The sequence below is a fragment of the Ochotona curzoniae genome, unplaced genomic scaffold, assembly GCF_017591425.1.
Source record: "Ochotona curzoniae isolate NIBS_2020 unplaced genomic scaffold, NIBS_Ocur_1.0 scaffold_1852, whole genome shotgun sequence".
NCBI classification, from domain to species: domain Eukaryota; kingdom Metazoa; phylum Chordata; class Mammalia; order Lagomorpha; family Ochotonidae; genus Ochotona; species Ochotona curzoniae.
Genome location: NW_024467087.1, coordinates 20,365,755 through 20,390,087, shown reverse-complemented (window position 1 = coordinate 20,390,087; position 24,333 = coordinate 20,365,755). Strand labels below are relative to the sequence as shown.

Below are 24,333 nucleotides of genomic sequence, written 5' to 3'. Positions count from 1 at the left end.
TTGGACTTACTGATCTCCATTTAGAAGATTTCTGTTTGGTTCTTTTGTAAGATCTCCAGGCCGAATTTTTCATACAAATTATACATTGTTTCCCTGATTTCATTCATCTGTCTGTCTGCATTCCTTTTTATCTCTTTGAATAATCTTTTCACCATTCTTTTGGATTCTTGAGGAGGCTGTCCAAAATGCTGTCCATTTTGTCCTCTTTGAAACCTGTTATATAAACATTATTGTGCTTTCTTTGAAGATACCATGTTATCTTGCTTTTTCATAATCCTTGTGTCCCTATGGTGATCTTTGTGTATCGCAAAGGTGAGTTGTTTGTAACACTTTCAAAGAGTGGCCTTTGTGATCCAAAGCTTTTTCCTGAGGATCCATTATCAAGTATCAGTTTTGTAGTTAATTTTGGTTTTATTTCCAGATGGATGCTGCAGTATGATCTTCCTTGTATCTTCTTCCACAGTAACTGGTGGTAACAGCATTAGAAGATGCTTCTATTGGTCTCAGCAGCCATATAGGTCTTGCTAACAGATGCAAGGGATCTGGAGCTGTGGGAACACCATCCCTCCATCCACTAAGGCTGGGGTAGTGATCTGCAGATCTAGAGGGGTTACTCAAGAATATATGTTGGCAGCAGAATGTGTTTCCTTTTGTTTTCTGTTTGCTTGCCAGATGTGAATGGTTTTTGGAAACCCTTCGTGGACCACAGCTATGTTTTTCTCTTCCAGGTTGGGCTTCTCCATATTGAAAATATGTTGCATTTCCCTACAAAGCTATTTCTTCTATAGAATTTATAAATCCTCAATCTTGTCTTGTTAGTTTCCAAGGATCTGAGATTTATTCACTACCTTCCTAAACATTTCAGTTGAAGGTCCATGATGGCTTGTTCCAGCCTTCCAGCCCCATGACCTTCACTAAGAACAACCACTTTCTTTTTGTGTGTGTGTGTTTATTTTATTATTATTATTATTTATTGTTAGTAACATTGTATTATGTGAAACAGTTTTATAGGTACTGGGATTCCCCCCACCCCTCCCACAACCCTCTATCCATGGTGGATTCCTCCACCTTGCTGCATAACCACAGTTCAAGTTCAGTTGAGATTCCTTCGTTGCAAGCATATACCCAGCATAGAGTCCAGCATCCTATTGTCCAGATAAGCCCAGTGGCCACTTGGGCAACCCTCCCTGGTCTGAGGGCAGAGCTAGCAGAGTAAAGCTTTCAAAAGTTGCAAGAAAAGGTACAAGGTGCTTAGTTTATTTGAATTTCAGATAAATAAATAATTGTAATGTATATTATTCAGGGCACAATTATACTAAAGATAATTTGTTACTTATCTGAAAGTACAATTTAATTGGACAGTGTACATTTTTATTTGCTAATTTGGAACCTCTATCGTATATGAGCCAATAATTACTCTTTGAGGAAATGTGAGTTTTGAGGTCAGACTCAAATTCAAATTCTGGCTCCTCCATTAACTAGCTAGAACATTTTTTGTCTCAGAATTCTTATTTATAAAATAGGGTAGGTGGACATTTTTAATGAGATAACACTTAAATAGTATTTAGCATAGTCTTTGGCTGTTTTTATAGCTAGCTGTTATAGTTACTATTGATATGTTGATAGAAAAGTACATGTACTGACCAAGAATTGTCCTGGTACTACAAAGCTTCTATTTAGAGGATGAATTTGAAAATGATACTTTTCTTTAATATTTCTAAGATACCCATTTTTTTCTGTGTGTTCCATTTGAACCCCTGTATCAAAGTACCCTAGACTCATTCTCTAGTGTTTTTTTTTTATTCCTTTTACTATAAAGACTTTCTGTGCATGTTTTTGTAGGTCACTTAGAATTTCGCAAGCTGTGGCCCTAGAGCTTTTGCTTTGGGAGCTGGCCGGGTATCTAATAAGCACCTTTGAAATGCTGCCCTCAAGCTGAAAATTTGAGTCTGACTGATAAAAAGCAGTCCTGATCCACATAAATTTCAACAGAATGCAAGAAAGGCTAGATACTACAGATGCTTAGAACTCTCTTTTTTTCACAACAGAGCAGTAGAATCAAGAAATGAATGCTGTGATTATCGCTTGCTCCCAGCCTGCTTTCATTGCCTTCCCCCTTTTGGGTGCCCCAGTGCCTTCACTGCTTCTCTTCTCATGAAGGACTTCAGACCCTCTCTTCAGACACACTCTCTTCTCTACCTCACCCATCCCCATCAAAACTTATCTGTTGGCACTCTCATTGTCCAGTTATTTAATAGGGCATACTAATCTACACTGCCATGATAACAGCTTTAAAATATTCTGTTTAATCATTCCTCCCAAGTCACAAACTTTTTGAACACAAGAAACTTGAAGAATTAAGCCTACTAGTGATATTTAGGGTTGCATAGCAGATAAAGGAAACCATGCAGGACCCCTTAAATCATGCCATATTATGCCTGCTATTTTTGCTTCACCTGCATGGAAGGGAGCAATGGTGTAGATAATCTAAAGGTCATTTCTACTTGATTTGGGAATGCACCACACAGTGTTGTTGTAGCTGATTTGCTTTGCTAATTATGTTCTACTGAAGCTAAGATTGAAACTGGTCCACATTTGTTAAGATCATCTGGGCAAGAAGAATGAGACATTGGTATAGTCCACTTTGAAATGTAAGAAAGCTGGCAACAACCATGAGGAAGACACAAAAGTTCTGTATGTGACCTACTAAAATAGGCAGGAAAGGATCAAAACAGAAATTTGCCAATGATACTTCGGCAAGATATTCCTTTAAATTAATAGCATATATAAGGGTCTTAATAATAATGTAACCATGGTTAAAACATACTACCTGGAACAAAGAACATATTTCCAGTTAGTCTAAATCTTCAGCTATCATTGTCTTCTAGAACAAAAAACATTGAAGAGGTGTGACACAAGCAAGTTACACCTTGATGGAGTCTTAGTTACACTAAGAAGCTCCTGGGCAGCGTGGTACTAGTACAAGAGCAGCAAATGCCACAGAAGTGAGCAGGGAGGGGTGCAGAAAGAGGGTAAATCAACTTCCACTTCTTTTATTCCTACATGTTCTTAATTTCCTGCTCACAGAAAACACAGCTGGCATGCAACTGTGTCACACAAATTCTTCGCTCCATTAGTTTTCTACTGGGGACCTGAACTTAAAGGGATTTTTCAAGATTTTTTTGCAGTCTTGGTTTCCTCCTGAGGCAAGTAATTTAGGGCCTAACTATGGCCTCTAGTTCCCATTCTGCAAGCCACAGCAGAGGACCATGGGGTCACTGATGTGTGTTTCTCTTTCTTATTACAGTCTGCTCCCAGTTCTCCAGAGGGGTGTATGCCATTTTTGGATTCTATGACCAGATGTCAATGAACACGCTGACCTCCTTCTGTGGGGCCCTGCACACGTCCTTTGTCACACCCAGCTTTCCTACTGACGCAGATGTGCAGTTTGTCATCCAGATGCGCCCAGCCTTGAAGGGCGCTATTCTAAGTCTTCTGGGTCACTACAAGTGGGAGAAATTCGTGTACCTCTACGACACAGAGCGAGGTAAGAAGAAGCAGCTGCTCTCCTCATCGGTATTTCTGTGATTGTGATAGTCAACCTTGCTCAACTCATGTGTCCTTTTATAAAACTGCATGTTTCTTGTCAAACCGTACGTGATATACCAACTAAATCCAACATTAAAACCAAAAACTCAAAAAGTAATGGTACTTTGAAAATCTGATTTTTTCCACTCCATGTGCCTTCAATGAAACGCAGTTTGAGAAACCCTCGCAGTTGAGTTATGACTGTTGAAAAAATCCAACATTCGTAATTGTTGAATTTTAGTTCATCTGAACTGAAATTTACAAAGTCAAAGCAACTTAGTGTAGAAAGTTAAGGTGGAAAGTTTGGGGAACTTAATCCTGCCAGAAACTATAATTATCCCTATCTCATAGATGAGATAACTGAAGCCCAGAAAAGGAAATGTGCATTTCTCACAGCAGGTTAACCACGCAGGTGGGACTGGTGGCAGCATCTCCTGCTTCCAGCGCTTGTCCTTCCACACCAGGCCTTCAGTTTCCAGGGCCTCAGTGGTTACCTCCTGAGAATAATGAGTGGAGACCAGCTAACCTGGGCTTTGGGGGTAGAAGGTTTTTATAATACTGAGATAGTATATTAGGGAACATATTTGATTGAAACAGACTACAAAATTAGGTCTGATCTTAATACAAGACATATCAATGAATTATCTAATGCATATTGATTGTAATTCAGCTACACAGATTCTTCCAAGATCCCATCAGCTCTGATGGGTTCCTCAATAAAACTAAGGGCCTCCATGACTTTGCAAACTGTATTCCTTATCCATGCTTGCCTCTCATTCAAGTTATGGGCTGGGACTGGTTCTGCGTGGCTCAGGGCTTTCAGATGCAGGGAAATAAGGAGTAAATGAAAGGCCTATCTTCCTGAGAGGTGTCTCTGAAAGGGTACAGGTGGGAGAGGGAGGGGGACATTCTTCTAGGCAACTTAACTTGATGAAGCACTTCATTCTTGGGGACTCAGAGAACTGGTCACTTGGCTGTCATTTTGCTATAACCGGATCCCATCATGAAATACCTAGGTCCATGTTTATCCATAACTTCCAAAATATTATCAAATTTTGTGAACGTAAAGCTCTAAACCAGAGGTCTAGTTCAAGCTCTGCTGCTGCCTAGACCTTTGACCTTGAGGAACTCATTGAAGGTCTTTTGGTTTTGGTATCCTCATCCAAATTGTATTCCTTGTTGATGTAATATTATGTAATTTTGTGAGTTTACTAATATGTTATACCAAACACAGCATACTTTGTATCTTGCTGCTAATTCTAACTTACATATTATCGGTGAAGTAGCCCATTTATTCTGTAAGCTATTACCAACCCCAGTGGTGTATTTCAGTGCTTTGATGGATGCAGGTATAATATGCTCCCAATAGAGGTAAACAAAAAGTAGTATTCATGAAACTTCATAAACAACAAGGGATAATATCAAATTGAAAGCTGTATTAGACTCTGATTGCTTTAAATTTTGTGAAAAGGCTGTGCTCCATATAAGCTGAATTCTCAGAGACAGCATGCAAAAGGTGCCAACCTTGAAGGATTGGTAAGGCACAGATTGCAAGACAGGTGGGAGATGGGGGATTGAGGAGAAGAAAAAAGAGTGGGAGCAAAGGGCAGAGTCAGGAAGGAGCACTCTGTGTTCAAGCAGAGCCCTGTCTGACTTAAGTACCAAAATAGCTTCATTGTTCTAATTCTTAATTTGCTAAATGTGAATGTATTTTATTTCACTCAAATGCTGCCCAGCTCCTTGTACTGAATGTAGTGCAGTCTAGTGCATAGCAACCTAGTGTTCAGAACTCAAGTTTATAAATCAGACACCTTGTCTCCTAAAAGTTTTTAAAAATTAAATAGCAACTCTAACAATATTGTAAGATTTCATTTGTTCAAAAACTGAGGGTATAATAAATGTATTATCCCATAACTTCCTGTAACCCATCTCTGCTTACTAGCTCAAAGTCGGGGAAAAAAAGCCAGATCCTATTTCATTTTCCTACATATTTTCTCATTAAACAGGGTCTTGGAATCAAAAGACTTTTTTTTTCTGGCTAATGTGAATTTCTATGTTTTCCTTATGTGTCCATTTAACCAATAGGACTAATCATCTCTGGATTAAAAAACACTTTCTATAAACTTACACACCAATTTCCTCCTCAGAAAGCCTTGTCAAAGCACTGTCCAGAACTCCACTTCACAATTCTCTGTGACTTTCTATTAACTACTTAAAAAAAAAAAACTAAAAGGCAAATTGTGAGACTCAACATGATTATATGTAAACCAGCTAACACACCTGCTCTGACTCCCTCATGAGAACCGCCCAGTATGGAGAACTCTCGTGTCGCATGGCCACCCAGTGCAGGGAGCTCCTGTGTCCCATGGCCGCCTGATACAGACAGCTCTCATGTCCAATGGCCGCCCAAACGCGCCAGGACCACAGCTGCCTCAGCAACTGCATTTCCACTACACTCTCGTAATTTCTTTCTCATCTTGATTATGAAATTCTTTCCATTATTCAAAACACATCTCACATCCTTCATCGTCTAGTCAGCCTTCCCTGACCAGTCTAGCTCACAATGATTCATTGTCTTATTCATCCAATAAATGTTCAGGTTACAATGATTAAAAAAAAAAAAAAACATAGCTATGGTCTTTTCTGTTAACTTACACACTAATGAGAAACACAGACAAAAATCCAGGAAACTGACAAATAATTATACACTTCAAAAAGCATATCTGAATGAAGCAAAGAAATAATGGCACAGGATGAGATCTAAGTTCAAAAGGCTGCTCAGTGACATCTTCTTAGAGAAGGAGAATTTAAGCTGAAAACTGAAGAATTAGAAGGAGAGAGCAAGGGCTGGAGTGGTGGCTCAATAGGCTAATCCTCTGCTTGTAGCACTGGCATCCTGTACAGGCATCAGTTATACTCCCAATTAGCACTCAGCTTCTGAGCCATAACCCTGCTTATGGACAGAGAAAGCAGTGAAAGACGGCCCAGGTACCTGGGCCCCAAAGGAGACCCAGAAGAAGTTCCTGGCTTTTCAGATTGGATCAGCTCTAAACATTACAGCCATTTGGGAAGTAAACCAGTAGATAAAAAATCTGTCTTCCTCTCTCTCTCTTTCTCTCTCTCTCTCTCTCTCTCTCTCTCCTTCCCTCTTCATAAAATCTGCCTTTCAAATAAAATAATAATAATAATAATAATAATAATAATAATAATAATAATAATAAAGACGGCCATTTTAAAAAGAGTACAGAGAATGAGTTTCAAGCAGTGTAAATAGCGAGTAAAAAGGCCCTGTGGCATGTTTAAGTAATTGAAGAGTGTTGTGGTATACAAAGCATAATGAGAGGGCAGAAAGTTGCCAGGAGACTACAGAGGTAAACAGGAGATGGAACAACCATGATGGGGAACAGCATGCATTTGATTCTAACTGTAACAGGAAACTGACTGGAGAATTCTGAGCAGGGAAGTCACATGATCTGATTTAAGTATATAAAGAAGAGAGTGTGATACAATAATTAAAAAAAAAAAGAGGGTGGGGGAGAAACCAAGTAAAAGGGTATTATTACGGACACCCAGATGAAAAGGCATGGCGACTTAAACCAGGCTGGAGATGGAGAAAGTTGGATGGAGTTGAAATATATTTAGGAGCGGGCCTGACACGGTGGCCTAGTGGCTAAAGTCCTCGCCTTGAATGTGCCGCGATCCCGTATGGGCACCGGTTCTAATCCAGGCAGCTCCACTTCTCATCCAGCTCCCTGCTTGTGGCCTGGGAAAGAAGTTGAAGATGGCCCAAAGCCTTGGGACCCTGCACCCACGTGGGAGACCTGGAGGAAGTTCCTGGATCCTGGCTCCGGATCAGCACAGCACCGGCTATTGTGGTCGCTTGGGGAGCGAATCATCAGATCATCTTCCTCTCTGTATATCTGACTTTGTAAAAAAATAAATAAATCTTAAAAAAAAAAAGAAATATACTTGGGAGACAAAATCAAAAGAAGTTGGGGACAACAGACCTGGTTAAATGGTGATGCTACTTAGTGAGGTTGCTGGGCAGGTGGAAAAGCAATTTTGAAGAGCAAATTTTTGCCTGCCTGTAAACACCCACAGAATCCTGTATCCACATCTCTCCCTTGACACTTCACATAGTTACTTTCTTTTGGTTATTTCAATAGATGCCTTCCCACATCCTCCTCTTCAGTGTGATAACCAACAGTTAGCCCCCAGCTTCACATTTTGTACCTCCTCTGATACATATCCTAGCTCCATGTATATACCAAGTGTTGCCAAACCTCCAGAGTAAGTCCATGTTTGTTTTTCAATGCTGGACTGAAAGAGAGAAAGAACAAAAAGAAAGAAAAAATACACAGGATGCAGGAAGAATGGGAAAGGGAGAAAAAAGATTAAAAAGTAAGGACAAAGAGACATAGGGAGGAAAGAAGACATGGATGAAAGCAGGGAGGAAAGGAGGAAAATCTATAAATCAAGCCATTTGCCTCATTTCTTTAAAAATGTCAGTAAAATATCTGTTCTGTATTTATTTTCTCAATTTATGCAGTGATCATTTATTGCTACAGTAATAAAATGTATGGGGAAAATTGAAATGGCACATTATAATTTTAGAACATTTAAATTACATAAGACATGGAAGACGGAGACAGGAACATCTATTATTACATTCAAATAAGCTAAGTATACAATGGATGTGACTCTGATGTATAACGACATGCATGAATGAGGACTTGCGAAATGGGTGAAATAGTTGAGGTCACTTCAAAGACATTTAGCACAAGGAGGATAATGCTTTCCCTGGAATCACAAAACACGGTGGATCTCAGGGCTTGGTTGTCTCAGCTCTGCTTCCTGTCTGCGGAGAAAGATCTGATTTGAGGTTTGCAGCTCATTATTTAGTTGCTAAAATGCCACCTCGGTTCATTAATACAAAGTGGAAAATTATGCTCTTAGTGCTATATTCCTAAAAGGCCAGTTCCTGGAAAGACTGTGATGTTGACTAAGCATGCAGTCTATCCCCATGGACCTTGCCTTTGTTGACACCTGCATGCCTTATTTTCACAGGACTCCTCGCGGTGACACATGAATACAACTATACTTTCTGACAGGAGCAAACCCTAGCCTTTTCTGTCCCAATCTGCTTCTTTATCTCCATACAAAACTGACCAGTATTGCGTTTGTTTCTAGTGACAAATGGTCTTTCTTGGCTGGCAACAACAGTTCAGATGGCCAATGAATTCATGCTAATGTATCTCTGGCTGTTAATGACTGGACATGTCAGTGCATCCAGGAAAGAGGAAACTTCTAGTTAGGCAAGTGTAACGTTCTAATTCTGCAATCCCAGGTGCCGTGAGTCCAATTTAGGAGGTCCATTGTCCATATACCTTCCTATTAAGGAAAACCTAAAACTATGTTAATAAGGAGGTGGCCATCTCTTCCCATTGCTAGACCTATGTTCTGGGTGCAGGTGACCTAGTTCTCTGTAGTGTTAACATTTCCTCCGGAACAGCGACATACTTGAGAACTGCAGCCAGACTCTCGTGCACCTGACAACTCTCCTTGGCTTCAATGGGCACAGCCCACAGAGATGAAAGAACCCAACCCAGCTGTGACTCTCAGTTTAGATAATGAAATAACAGCTCTGGGTGCCCTTTGAGGCAACTCATCCCTACCTTTTCGGCAGTGTTCAATAAACTCCTGCTGCCTTCCATTCTCAAGCTGAAACTCCCTACTCAGTTCCCAAGTAACTCTGGAAGTCAACAGCCTTCTCACAGGCCTTTCCTATTCTCCCCAGAAGGTTGTGACAAGAACATGGGCCATCGTAACAAAAATTCTATCAGTCAGCAGCAGTGAATGGGCTTTCCCCAGTGCTAGTTTATGCTCAGCTTCTAGTGAGGTTTAAAGGGAACAGAATTAGGAGTATTTGGCCTACTGGCTAAGATGCAGCACCCCATATCAGAGTGCTGAGTTCAAGTCCTGGCTCTCCTCCAGATTCTAGCTTCCTTCAAATGTGTACCCTAGGAGCCGTTGGTTCTCAGTCAAGTAATTGGGTCCCTGCCACCCATGTGGGAAATCTGGATTGAGTTCCCAGGCATTATGGGTCCAGTTTAGGAAGTCCTTTGCACATGTGCCTTGCCACATAGAATATTGTCCAAGCCATGTCAAAGGAGGGGGTGAACCTCTTCCCATTATTATGCCTACCTTTTGGGTGCAGGTGACCTAATTCTCTGTGGTGTTCACAATTTCGCCAGAAAGTGACATATTTGAAAATGAGAGCCAGACTCTGCCAGGCACCTGCCGACTCTGGTTAGCTCCAATGGACACAGGACACAGCTGCAGCTGTGTTTGGGACGTGAACCAATAGATGGATGATCTCTCCTCCTCTTCTCTCTCCCTCCCTAGCTCCCCCTCTTTCCTCTCTGTCTCTCAAAAATTTAAAACATTAAAAATAAACTTAGTACTTCCTTTAGGGAATTGACAGTCTTATTGGCAGAACAGTTACTTATCTCAGAGGCATGGAAAAAAAAATATTTGCCCCCAACTCTTCCCAGTCCCCAGCAAAGATATTTGCATTCATTAGATTTTTAATCTTTTCAGGCACCTCCTGAAAAGATGAAAGGTTGTCAGCTGAGAAAGTAGAGAGGTTGAAGGTCCCAGAGACAGATTCCTCAGGACAAGGAGAAAAAAGTCTTTCCTCAGATGAATGTTTTCAGAGTAACTGGGTTTGAACACTACTGCGCAAAGCAAAAAACAAATAAACAAACAAAAAACTGACCTTTCAGTTCTTCACAGCTTCCTGCATGCTGTGATTCCCCACCAACTTACATAACTTAGCTCATCCCTTCCTCATTCCCTCTATCCATTCCTACTTCCCAAAGAAAGCACAAAATCTTCTCTTTCTCACTCCTTCTCTGCTTCCCTCTCTCCCTCCCTCCCTCTCTCCCTCTCTTCATCCCTCTTTCTGTTCCTCCCCCTCCTTTTCCCTCTCTTCTCTCTGCTCTTCCTCCTCTTTTCCTCTTTTTTCCTTATAAACATACACATACCCAAATAGCAGTCAATGTTACAAATCAATATATCATTCTTACTGTCTTGATTTCGTTGTCTTACTTTGGCAAGAACAGCTGTCATTTCTTAATAACTAATTATATACAAAACCGTGAGCTATAGCATCCTGGGATCTTTAGAACTGGAGAAGCTGAGACAGATAAGGGTTAAATGATGATTCCCAGGGTCAAACTGCTACAATGTAATGGGACCAGATCGTAATATAGGTCGGTCACACTCCACAAGTTATGTGCTTTTCACTGGCAGTCTTACTGCCTCATACTCTTATAACTTGAAAACAGCTATCACCTCTTCCTTCAGTCTTCTCCTTGGCCAATCTTCAAAGGATCTTGAACTTGAATCCTCCTTATCCTGGTTGTTTTCTTGTGGGTGTAACCTAGTTGTGAATTTCCTTTTATGGACCCAGCCTCTAATGGCACCAGGTTGCTAGGAAAGCAGATAGGCAGCAGGTCAAGAATGCCAGGTAAAGGGCAGATGAGTCACAAAGGTGAGAGCAGAGAAAGCACACACCGAGTGCTGTGGTGAGAACCTGATTCTGACATGAAGGGAGCTCAGGTGTTTTCTCTGGAACAGAGAAATGTGGCAGAGCACAAGATGATATGCACCCGTAGGTCCTCACTAATAAGAGGCTATTTCTTGTCAGCCAGCAAGGAGTAGCCAACAATAGGTCACTATCAGGAATTTTGTAGAAAATAGCAGGTACCTTGATTAGAAAAGAAAGAAAAAGGACAACCATGGTGGGTTTTTTTTCCCCCCTCCTTCACTTTCAGAACTGATGAAAGGATGTGCTAACCTAACAGATGGCTCCCATTCCAGTCATGTCCATTTGCCTTCTGGGAAAAGTGAAGTCAAGAGAGTTTTTATTGAAATTCAAGCTACTTTTTACATCTGAATAAATTAGAAAGGCCCAGAGAGCACATTATCCTGTGAGAGACAGGCACTAAATTCCCCTGTTTGAGCAGCAATAACCGAGGCTGACAGTACCTGAGACGTGTGGTAGTTTCTGCAGCCTGCCTAATCTATTGTGATGAGTCTTCAACTCTGAGAGCATCCTGAGAGCCCGCACAATAATAATAGTGAATGACTATTTGGACTAGATTGTGAATAAAAGACTACACATATGTCTGTAATGAGAGTTTCATTGAAAATGAAAATACTGAAGCTGTCATATTTTTTAATGCTTCGATTTGCACATCCCTGACTGCTTTCGGGCATAACGAGAGAAAGCACCAAGCAATTTGTTGTCAGCTCTTGAAATAAATTATCATTTAAACACTTCCTCTCCACAAAGGTTATTAGCTTAGTAGCTTGTTCCTGGGGTTGGTCCATCAGTAGTGGGGATAAAAAAAAATTCACAAGACATTAAACTATCCTTTCAAAAGCTGAATATGAATTCCTGTGGAAATTGTTCTCTCAGTAGCTTAACATATTTTGCTGTAGCTCTCCAATGCTGCAGATTAGACTGCAGCGACTATTAATAAATACTGTCATATTTTACAGCTGTCATGCAAAGCTGAAAAAAAGGCTTCGCTGTGATTAGATCCTGTTTACTGTAATATTTCCAGCTCAGACTCAGAAAGGCAGTTTTCCTATAAAGGTATTTTCCATAAGTAGAATATTTGTCCCTCAGAGGACATGACTAATTTTCATATATCATTAACTCCTTAGTGGCAGAGAATTTGAGATTGAATTAACTTCCCAGCCAGATATTACTGTCCTCTCCAAAGCTAAAATGTCAAATTCTCTGCTTCGGGTTGTCCTTCCTAGGCAGAGATGGTGTGACAGTCAGGACATATGCTTCAAGTAGCTCTCTCTCCCGGAGAAGGACAAAGTGTCACTGGTTTATCCCTCTTCTTTTCTCCCTCTCCCTCCGATGACCTATCGCAGCGTGTACAGGACAGCTGGTCAGGGGTTAGGATAGAAATGCTACTACAGTGAGCTGTCTAGAAATTCTGCTTTATGACCTAAAATGTCTTTGGATGAGCAAAAGACCTCCTCCGCTATGTATTAGCTGTTTGGAACAGTATTCACATTTCTGAAAAAAAAAAAAAAAGAAGTGACAGCTGGCAGGGTTGCTTTTGCTCTCACCTTCCATTGCTTTCATCAAGTTCCTTGAGGAATTAACCCTCACTAAGCTGAAAAGTACATTGTAACAAAGGGGTAGTCCTTACACCATTAAGGGCTTGTTGGAGAAGTCAGGATTTGGCCTCGCGAGGTCTTAGAAAGATTCTTCTAAACATTCATTGGGAAGGAACAGACTGTAATGGAGATCCACAATTGTGACTGACATTTCTCCCTTGAAGACCTTTAAACAGCAGTTTAAAGCAAGGCAGATTTGTTGTAGGAGTTAAACAAAAGGATGTATGCAAGTGTTTAACGTCAGGGGAACATGATAATATGCTCAACGGATTTTAACTCATGTTACTACCATTTTAGAACAATAATCCCCCATGGGAGGGAGAGAAATACCCCCAGCGCACATTTTAGTAGTGAACAGAGACCCAGATGGCTACTACACATCCCACAATGCACAGGACACTGTCCCTGCCCCCCAAACAGAAGTAACCAGCCGAAGATGTCAACTGTGCCCAGGAAGCCACAGGTCAAAACCATGGTTGCAGGCATTGCTCCAGGGGTTGACAGTGAACCAATCTAGCATTTATCAAGTTTGTCTTACTGTGCCTAGATCAGTATTAATAGTTACATTCAATAAAAGGGAGAGCCTTTGGCTCTGAAGAGCTTACAGCATGGCCAGAGACTCAGAATAAGATTAGTGCACAAATGCACGTGAAGTAAAGATTAGTATGGAGCAGCATAAGAACTCAAGCATGTGGTACAGACTTGAACTACTGTGGAAGTTCAAAGAGAGAGTGCATGATAGGAACGCTAGCCTGGCCTAAGAAGTCTTCAGGGAAGAAATCATCAATAGCAAAGAGCCCACCACAGGACTGTCTCTACCAGCAATGACCTTGCCTTGCTTGCTAAGGCCAAGTGGATATCTAGAACCCAAACAACATGGTATTACCATCAACACTCCCAAATGTCAGAGCTCAGGGCAAGAAACACAATTAAAAGAAAAACCAAAACAGGAACAATGCTCCTTTAACTAAATGGAAAGCAATTACAGTGTTGTTGAAAACAGGCAGTAAACAAAAGGAGGGAGCAACTACTTGGCGAAATTCCATTTCCAACTAATCCTATAGCAAAAAGTGCCAATTTGCAACAAAATCAGCAGTACTCTTTCTTGCATTCAAACATGTTTGGCATCAGCATGGCTATGCATGCTGCCTTAGCTGACAAGGATATGGAAGCTGGGAAGACAATACAGAATGGGGAGTAAAAGGGCAGTACAGATAAGGTAAAGCAGAGCTCACTCCGCCCCCTACTCCCACCAAATTCTCAGTGGATCATCTCATTCAGAGGGAAATTGGGGGCACAAATAGAGACTATCCACCCCACCCCAGCCCTTCCTGGATCCTTTCCAATCAATAAGTTGCCAGTGTCAGCTGCTGTCTTGCTTTGTCAACTCCACAAGCGATCTGATTAATTCTCTGGCGCTAACTGCCTCAGCGGGCTTTCTCGGCAGTAGAACAGAGGCTAATTAAGATCATGTCAGGCAGAGAGTCTGACAGGTTATGTTCCTGGACCACACTGAACTTTAAGATGGTACTTCAACTTCACTGCAGGCAGCCAGCATGTGGCTAGATGCTGAGTCCATAGCAGGCCACCCATTGATTTTCACAGGTTCCTGCATCAGTGGTAATCCTTTTGTGAAGGATTTACATCCTTGGGGTAATTACTTTGGGGTAATTAGCCACCACTGTTTCCTTTCAATTGCATTACTCCAATGCTTTAATATACTTGTAAACAAAGGCAGCGATACTAGAAGGGTCATTTGCCCTCCTAAATCACATGCATGTGTGTCTGAGTGTCTGAGTGTCTGAGTGTCTGAGTGTCTGAGTGTGTGTGTGTGTGTGTGTGTGTGTGTGTGTGTGTGTGTGTGTGTGTGTGTGTGTGTGTGTGTGTGCATATGCCAACAGAGGTGAGTTTAGGACAAATGGAAGAAGCTCTACTTCTCACAGCAGGTAGAAAATGGAGGCAACATATGGAACTCCTTACACCAAGTGGAGGATTAGACTGAAAATATAAATAGCTCTCCCCTCCCCCTAAATAAAGGCTTAGATGCATTCATGGATGACAGACCCATAGGGAGTTATTAAGAACAACAGAGATGTTTGAAGATTTCTCTAAACTGAGGTTGACACAACTTGTACAGAAGACTTTTTGTGGCCATATTTGCTGTCTCATAAGCAAACAGTCAAAAAGAGTACCAGCATTCTAACCTCTGTTCTCCAAGATAATCCAAAGAGGACACTGTGCATCTAGGAGGCAGGAAAGAATACTCCACAATTCAAGCAGAGGCGAGTTCTCCAGGAACATTCTTTTTTTTTTTTAATATCAAATGTTATCATTCAAACTGGTTTTTATTGTTAGTTCTATCATTTTCTTCATGATATTCCTTCAGCAAAAATGCATTTATATTTGTTGTGATGATATGCATTTTTTTTCCAGGAACGTTCTTTAGTCTCATAGAATCTCTAACCATGCCAAGGATAAACACAGCTTATATTGGTTAAAGAGTTGAGGACAAATTAGTCAGGTTGCAATAGGGAAAGGAGCTCCATGTAAACTGATATTGCCTTCGCTATGTAGAGGTGACTAGGCATTGTAAAGGAAGGAGGCGGCAATGAGAAGGGAGCTCTGTGGAATCAGGAAAGTGACAAATTGAAAGCAGTGGGAAGAGGGAGCAGGTCCATGTGAAACCCATCTGGGTTTGTTAACTGCCCTTATTGAAATTTAACCCCTTGTCTTCCACAGAGATTGGGAGAAACAGACCCCAATTCAGTTGCAGGCTGGAACAAACAGTAGATTCTTTTGGCAACCTTTAATTTCTGCAGGCATGCACTTGTAGAGGGGCTAGAGACATCCTGGTATGGATCATAAGCTGTTAGAAACTATGTCAGTGTTCATTTCAGTCTATCCTTATGGCCTGGCTGGGTCAGGATTCAGAGGAGCCTGATCATTTGGTCAAGGAGCGAAATCTGCCCCAAGAACACTCTTGCTAGGAAAGGTGAATTGCCCACCAATTAACAAAGCATCATCAAGCCCAAACCTCAGTCCCAGTCCCAATTCTGTTACTAAGTATCCCTGTGATCCCAGACAAGTCACATATTTTCTGGTCCATGGTTTTCACACCTGCAAAAATGAGGCCATGAAGTCAATCTCTTTGCGATGACCAAGCCCTGAGGGCAGGAATCATGTCAGCGATGTGTCTAAGGTTACAGAACTGAACAAAGCAAAATGCTTCGCCTTCGTAAGCCCACTTCAGAAGGGTAGCAAGGGCATGTAAGTAAGTCAGTAGAATCTACAGTGAACATTTCTGGTTTTAAAATTCTGTGGATTGTTGCAGCACTTCCATTTGTAATGAAAGTAGAACTCCCTTTCAAATAACCATTGCAGAGAGGGTTCTAGAGACATAAATAACCATCCACCATTAGCTCTGAAAATTAGCCAGAGACCTTCAACAGATTGATGTTTCCTTCTTTTTTCCCCATGTTTTTATTATTATATGACACAGTTCCATAGGCCCTGGGATTTCCCTTACACTCACCTCAAATCCCCTCCCCTGAACACTGATTTCCCCTATTTCATTACAATAGTATAGTCTGTCATAAACAGTCATCAGTCCCTCATTGTGGGCATGGACAATGGCAGAGAGTCCAGAATCTTATTATGAAGATATATGTAACAGTTTCATTGGGAATCCATCTTTGTCTCGAAGTAGAGCTGCATACTGCATTGTATCCTCACATCTGGATATGTTAGTCTCCATTACACAGTTACTATACATCCCCTTACATGAAAAACCACAAAACAAAATCAACAACAGGAAGAAAAAGAAATTTACAATGCCATGAAGTTAACTAACATGCTACTGAATAACTAATGTGTCACTGAAGAAATGAAACACAAGAACCTTCTTGAAAACAGTGATGTTATTGTATGACCTAGTCAGTGAAGATTTTAATATGAGAAAAACAGTTTTGAAGAAATGAAAATAAAAAGAAAAACATCAAAATCCATGCTATAGTTTCTCCTGAGCTTTGTTGGTGAGATGTGTCTCCACCCTGAACAGGTCCTGATCTCCTCTCCTTTTTACCTGCCTCTTTGTGCTCAGCCCTTAACCCTTCTGGAACCCTGCTAGGTGGCGAAGAAAGGAAAGCAATGCCTACTTATTACTTCAGAATTTCCAGTGGACCTTAAAACCCTCCCTGGCAGACCTCTAATCCAGGGACTGCCACAACACACTTCTCACACAATTTTCCAGTTTTCTCAACAGTTCCAGAATTCTCCAAGACTCTTTTCAAGGCCTTTACTGCCAGTACCCTCTGAGGATTCCAAACAACCCCCTACAAAAATATGTACAATTTGCAGGCTACTTTAGAAGGGAAGGAATACCCTTCACCCTGCCCCCCACCAAAATCATAAAAATACAGCAACTTGTTTTCTTCAATATGTACAGTTTCCATAAAAATTCAAAATGCTTCTTAGACAAACACATAAAATTTCATGTGGCCTTCCTGGGGACCCAGATCTTTCTCCCCAAGTTTAGATTCACAGGTGGAACTTCCCTCTCAAATATTTTCTTGGGTTCCCTACCTGGACCTCAAGTTCAATATTCTGAACTCTGAATACAATCAACTAAGAAAACGCCCGCTATGTGCCTACTTCATTGAGTGCCACTGTCCAGTTGCCCAAAGTGGAAATCGCATCCTTGAATCTTTCCTTTTCATCATCCCTTACATTGCATCATCAGAGATTATCTTCTACATTCCCACTACTGCACTGATTAGAGTGCTTGATCCCATCATCTCCTGCTCCATCCTCGCAGTTGATCTCCCTCTTAGTCCACTGCTGCCCAACAGTGATCTTCCATCCCTATCTAAAAGCTTTCAATGGCATTCCATAACTATTAGGATCAAGTCCTAATTTCTTAGGACGGCACATAACTCTGTACATGATCCAACTAAACTCCAGTTCACTTTCCAAGTCCCACTGCTGCCCCTCTCTTAGCCACTAGTGCTGCACACTGTAAGCACACAGTACTGTACTACTTCAAATATGTCATTTGTACCATGTCCTTTTTTGATTTCATTCCTTTGCACATATTGTTCCTTCTTTCTAGCACCCTGCGCCCTCATTCTACTCCCCCTACACACACACACACACACACACACACACACACACACACACACACAGAGTCTCATAAATGACACTTCCTTCAAAATTCTGCTCAAGGATTAGATTCCCCAGACCTAAATCTCCATCTTCTCTGTCTTCAATTATTTTGTGTGCACTTCTAGTATAGCAGTAACCATGATAGTGTTATTATTACCTTTATGTATTTATCTCTTCACAATGATGTGAACTTTTGAAGAGTAGGTTGTTGTCTCATTCAACACTACCAACACTATGGCAGGTGCTAGGTGTAAGTAATACAGTGGTAGGATAATAATAACAATCATTTACAGATTGAGTAAATGAATGAGACTTCAACTGAAAAGTATGGCAAAGGACACCGAAATGGGCTTACAGTATAATTTAGGTATCCTGTATTTTCCCATCATCATTAGATAGCTACTTAACTCCTATGAACTGGGCTAACCCTGATTGCAAGTCCTTCCATGGCCCATCCTCTAAACTGAAGACATCATCTTGCTGGCCCAAGAACCTCAGAAGCAGGAAAGATATTTTAGTGCTGGGAACCTTAGTTATGAGTTTCTGGCTAAGGGACAAACATGACGTGTACTAAATGGTCCCTGATTCTCAGCCAATAGAGAGCCATTAATATTTGAGGACTGTCAAGCGCAAGGGTGGAGATGTTGCACTATTTCATATCATCCAATGCTATTTTGAGATCCACATGAAGTCTCTAAAGACAAGAGTAGCACAATATTAATTTCCACAGCTCCCAGTGAAAAACTAAAGAAGGCATATTATTTCAAAATGTCTGTATGTGGGCAATGTGACAAAAATGAAAGGTGATGTGAGAGCTGATGAAGAGTTCTTAGCTATCTACTCCAGGGGAGGCAAGCTAGTCACAGATAATTCAAATGAGATGTCAGTAGGCATGAAATAACACCTTTTCCTAATGGATCTTTGGCTTGGCTGAGCATGGAAAGTGAGCAAGGTGTCCTCAGCAAAAGGACCTTTATTGTGTCTCTTCAATGACTAATTCCCAAAGGGTATATATAAAATAGTTGTCCAGGAAAGAGAAGTAGATGAGGGCACACAGAAGAAAGGAAGGCGAATCTGAAGCCAGGGACACCAGGAGCAGTGTCAAGGCCTCAAAGACAGACTATAATCACCTTATACAGTGACCAGCCCCGATCCTGAAGCCATGAAGACCGAAACACCCCAACAAGGAACAATGGGGATCAACAGTAAACACCACAAGCCTGCTAACCTTTGCTGAAGTGATTTGACATGATTTATTTCCTTTAAGAAATTAAAAAAAAAAGTGCATCAGCTGTAAAATTTCCAGGATCCAACAAATCAACAAAAGAATGCTTCCAGAGAAACATTTTATACCTCTGAGAGGCTGACGGGGTTTCCAAAGATTAGGCAGGCTTCATTCTCTCTTGGGAAACTCTTGGCAGGAGTGTATTGCTTTTGAAAATCTTGAAAAAGGAATTACTGATTTCTACTTGGAACAGTAGGGAAGGAGACAGGACAATGTTATTTACAAAAACTACCCTTTGTGTTCCATTTATTTTACTCCTCCCAGTAAAATAAATGTGTGTGGGTCATCAATAGAGTAAAAACTTTCACAAGCAGGGACTAAGGCTTTTATAAGTGACTATTTTTTAATCCCACTGCTTTTATCCACCTAGCATAGTGTTGAAGAGTGGCCATTTAAAAAAATGATCTTAGGCACATCAAGCTGGAAAGGTCTTTAAAGTTCTTACAGGCTAAGGCTTCAGGTTCTGAAAAATGAATTGGCCCATACTTTGTCAAGTTGGTGAGTCTTCTAATCTGTAATTCTGCTTAAAATGTGAATTACAAAATCTAAAGGCTAGCCCCAGATTTATCATGTTAAGCCTTTTCTACCCTGTCTGAATTCTTTTATCTGCATAATGGCAGTAATATACTTTGCACCCTATCTTGTGGGAATGAAGAAGAAAGGCGTAGTGATGTAAGCTAAATCAAATGCTTAGTATGACTGAGTAATTGCTGAAAGCTAAAAGAACTGCTCTGTAGATAAGTGGTTAGGATGTGACAGGAAGCCTCATCCTTTTGTGCCCAGGGTCATGGTGCTTTGTGTAGAGCTTTACGCAACAGAATTGAAGAATCATTGTACCTTCCCATGTGCCTCTATATTCACCCACTCCAACCATCCAACCTGTTCTTCATTCTTCACATTAGCAAATTGACAAGTGACCACATTAAACATTAGTCCACAAATGCTAACCAGAGCAGTGGTTGCCATGCTACACTCCACAGGTCACATCTTGACTAGCAAAAATGACCACAGGCAGTAGGCTCTATGTTGTACGGTTGATGTTTTCTTGCCCTTCAACTAGATACAATAATTATCTCTAACTCAGGACTGTCAAACAAATTACATCCTGAAAAGCACCTAGGAAAATTCCTGGCCCATAGGTATCCTTGTATGGAAGTTGTTAACCATAGTGTTTTACTATGGTCACCTGAAAGCAGTGACACAGAGACACACCATGAAGTAACTTAGATGCTTCTGGTGGTCATTCTGTGCATTGGGACCAATCAACTCATTTCTTCAGTGTGCTAATTTTGCTTTATCTCTATCTGACTGTAAATCTGTTACCAGGAAAGGAGCTGATAAACTCATTTACATTACACAGAGGTGGAAAGAGATAATGCCACTTTCTCTAAGACATCTCTGCATTTTAGACAAGTGCAGAGGGCATTGGACCAAGGGAAGAAAGCATTGCTTTTGGAATTAAAAATATTGGTGATCAGAAAGAGAAATCCATTTGCTTTCTGAAATCCTAGCTTCAGGCCCAGCCCTCCGTTTCTGCCACACATTGCTAAGTCTAGGCTCATTGCTAAAGAGACGAACATGATCAGAAAAACTGAACCAATATGTTTTTGTGGGTTTCCAAGGAGTAGATATTATAGAATAATAATAATAATAAAACAGAAAGCAGCACTCTGTATTGATAAGCAAATAGAAATGCCTAAAGACAAATTGAGATGAACAGACAACCTCCTTGGAGAGATGGAAGTCAGTGCCTCTTCCAAGAATCTATGTACATTGTCATCTTTTATACTGACAGAGAGCATAAGATGTGTCTTTTCTAACACATTTTAGGCTCCTCTAGACTCACTGAATATTTTGAAGCCTGAAATTTCAAATCCTAGCTTATGGTCTTATATGTGTTTGGCTCAAGCTGGCAAAAGTTACGGATTGATAAGAATGACTAACTCTCTAGGTCCAAGTTTCTCCCTTCAGCTGAGGCCATTGTCACATGATTGGGTAAACAAACTATTTTTGTGCACCACCCAGTTGAGTGCTACGAAGAGAAAGCAAAGGACGCCATTAGAGAGGTTGGGAGTCTATGGTCACTTTTGGAGGGGGTCACAGAAAGAATTCTTGTGGCATGAAATGGGAACAGATAAAAAGATAAGGCAATAAGCGTCCTCACTGACAACCCTCAGAAATCTGAAGGTGATACCTCCCACACTCTTGCTTCCCTCATCTCTTGGTCTTAGAAGCTGCCCCTACCCAGCACAGTTTCAAGTATCCATGGTACAGTGTCCCATGCTTTCTACATATAGAGACAGGATATTTGGGCAAGAAACCTGTTTTCTTTTCTGGTTTGGTCAAATCAGGCTTGAAGCTCCAATCCCCGCTCTGACATCAATCTTCTGTGTGACTATGGACAATTACTTCTTTGAGCATCTGTAACATGGCAATGACTACACTATGTATTGCATTGAGCTGTTACAAATATTCAATGAGTTACTGTGAAAAGTACTTAGCATGGTGCCTGATAAAGACATTGAACAAATGATAGCTCTCTTCTGACTTATGATAATGAATTACATTTTACAAACATATCAACATGAAACCACATCTAGTTACCAACTTTGGGAATCATCTTTATAGAGAAGAAGGGAGACACATGAAATTCGGACTGTCCCAGAAAATCCGGGTTATCTTAGCATTGTATCTACAGACTCGGCAAGGTGTCTTAGAAGGAAACATATGCAAGAAGACAAAAGTAAGAGGTAAAGCAACCTTCTCACTCGACTCCACAAACCCTGAGGGCTGTTGGGTGCTGCTCAGAGCTCTGTCAATATGGCTGCTGCTCCCAACACCCAAAGTTTTGCTCTCCAAATGCTCCAACCAGAAATTTGAGAAATCATTTCCATAAGCTGTTTTCTTTCATGACTTCTTTTGATATGTAACTGAGAGCTCGAAATTATTGTTAACCTAGGACCCACTGAGCTGGACAAATCTTCATTCTAATTAATATCGTTCGAGGGAAAATCTACCATTTTATATGTCCAAGCATTGTCACTCATCATTCATCCCCAACGAGGAGGGAAGTGCATGTATGTCATTGTTACTTCACAGATAAAAGTCTATATTCCCAGAGAGAGGGAATAATAATTTGCCCAAGGTCTTCTGGCTAATGGGCAATGAAAGGACAACAGGCCAAGTTTCCTAATACTCAGTCCCCAACCTCCCACCAGACTGCTGAATACCCTTGGGACAAGGGATTACTTCCTTACTGACAATGAAAGATTTAGACTTTCACAGGAAGTGTTGGAGCTAACGAATAATCAGTTCCTCAGACTGCCCTTGACTGAGCATTCTGCTCTAAGCCTCTTAAATACTCCTCCACCTTTCATCTTGCGGACAGTTTGACCAGGAAGGTAGCTGTCACAATCCGCATTCTGCAGATGGGAAAGCAGAGGCATGAAAGGCCGAGTGATTTGCTCAATGCTGCGCTCCCAAGGAGCCAGTACTACACACCTGCTTTCTTAACTCACGGTTGAAGAATTCTTTCTGTTGTTCCTCACTGACAGCCACATTAAGGAGGAAAGGATGTTATTTTTAAAGATGCTTTAAGGCCGAAGGATAAGGCAATCATCTCACAGTTCCTCATCTGGGAGGGGGGGTGCGGCGAGAATAAAAAGCAGACACATCACGCCTAAACACAAAGCCATGAATGTGCAGCTGTGGAAGGACACTTAGGGACGCAGGGTCCAGGGAGGCAGACTCAGGGCAAGGCAGCCACACTCTTTCAGCCGCTTGTGTGCTCAGCTTCACCACAGATGGTTCTTAGCCAGACAGAATGATGATACCCAAGTAGTCTGTGGACTCTTCCTCAGGCAGGGAACCTGAAATCCTGATCACATTTCCATCTGCCCTGCATTCCTCATCAAAACTGCCCTGTTTCCAATGCCCGGAGACTAAGCGTTCTTGGCTTGCGGTATTGTGTAGTTCTCCAATGAGAACGTTTTTATGAAGTGTCTTCTAGTCCTTCACCTTTTGAGTGTCAAACAGCTTCCTTTTCCTGTAGACTAAGTTACCACTTATAAGAAGCTAGGGAAAAGGTTGCCATGGCTAACTCACTCACTAATCCTTGAAAGTTGACCTTCCTTATTTTCTTGCTTCCAGAAATTCTCTCTTGAGGGTACAAATGTGCGCAAATCACCCTAAAGACAGGAAAGGTGAAGCTCCAAGTACACATTTAGATGGGCAAAGGGAAAAATCAGTTCATTATTTTAAGATCTCTTGAGAGGCTGTAAATACACAGTCAACACAGAACAAAGATCCCTTTTTCCCCCCCTTACATTATTTATGTGCCATCTAAAAATTACATGCTCGTTCTCTTTCCAGCTCTGAGGGAGAAACATGCATATTCATGATCTGATAAATATTTAAGTGGGATTTATTTAAATGAGAGAGTCCATTTACAAACATTCCCTGGCTCTGAGATCTTATCCTGGGCACACAGAGGGAAGATAATTTCCTTTGGTAGATTCAAAACCTCCGCTGGCCACCTGTCCCCCCAAACTTAGAGCTCTTCCTTGAGAGCTGGTGAATGCCACCCGCAGTATTTCAAGGCAGTCTTCCATACCTCCCCTCCCTTCAGTCCTGCCTTCCTGCTCTGAGTTTACGCCTTAAGATCAGTCATTGGCAAGACACTAGAGCTGGCAGTTTATCCGAGGGCAAGGGAGCTAGCCACAGCTTCCTTTTCCCGGGTCCTTCTTCCTATTACACTCCACCCAGCAGTAGCACCCACCACTGACGTCCCTCAGCCTCCTGCAGGTCCATCTAGCTAGCTCAGGGAGGACAATTACATGATACACTGGATTGCTGGCTACGCTGCTCCTATCAGGAGGACATGCATCTGAAAGCTTTGAAAGCGTTTTGTCAGTGGTTGCTTTCAAAGGGCTTACACAGTTTCCTTGCAATGATTCTACAAGACTTTCAAAATCACGAATGATTTTTTCCAGCTTTAGAGATAAAGAAATCAAAGCAAGGACAAGCAGCTTACACAGCTTGAATAACATTGTTTGTGACTTGTAGAGTTAGGACCTGAACTCAGCTCTGGCGAC

At 41.3% G+C, this 24,333-nt stretch overlaps 1 protein-coding gene across 2 annotated transcripts in view; it reads left to right on the top strand.

The window, feature by feature from the left end:
- The window catches only part of GRIA3 (glutamate ionotropic receptor AMPA type subunit 3), a 303,894-nt gene that overhangs the window by 86,428 nt on the left and 193,133 nt on the right, over window positions 1-24,333 (top strand). For both annotated transcript variants that reach the window (XM_040999897.1, XM_040999898.1), the window contains exon 4: window positions 3,308-3,547. In XM_040999897.1, the coding sequence (XP_040855831.1) occupies window positions 3,308-3,547 (240 nt within the window). The remainder of the gene's footprint in view (window positions 1-3,307; window positions 3,548-24,333) is intronic.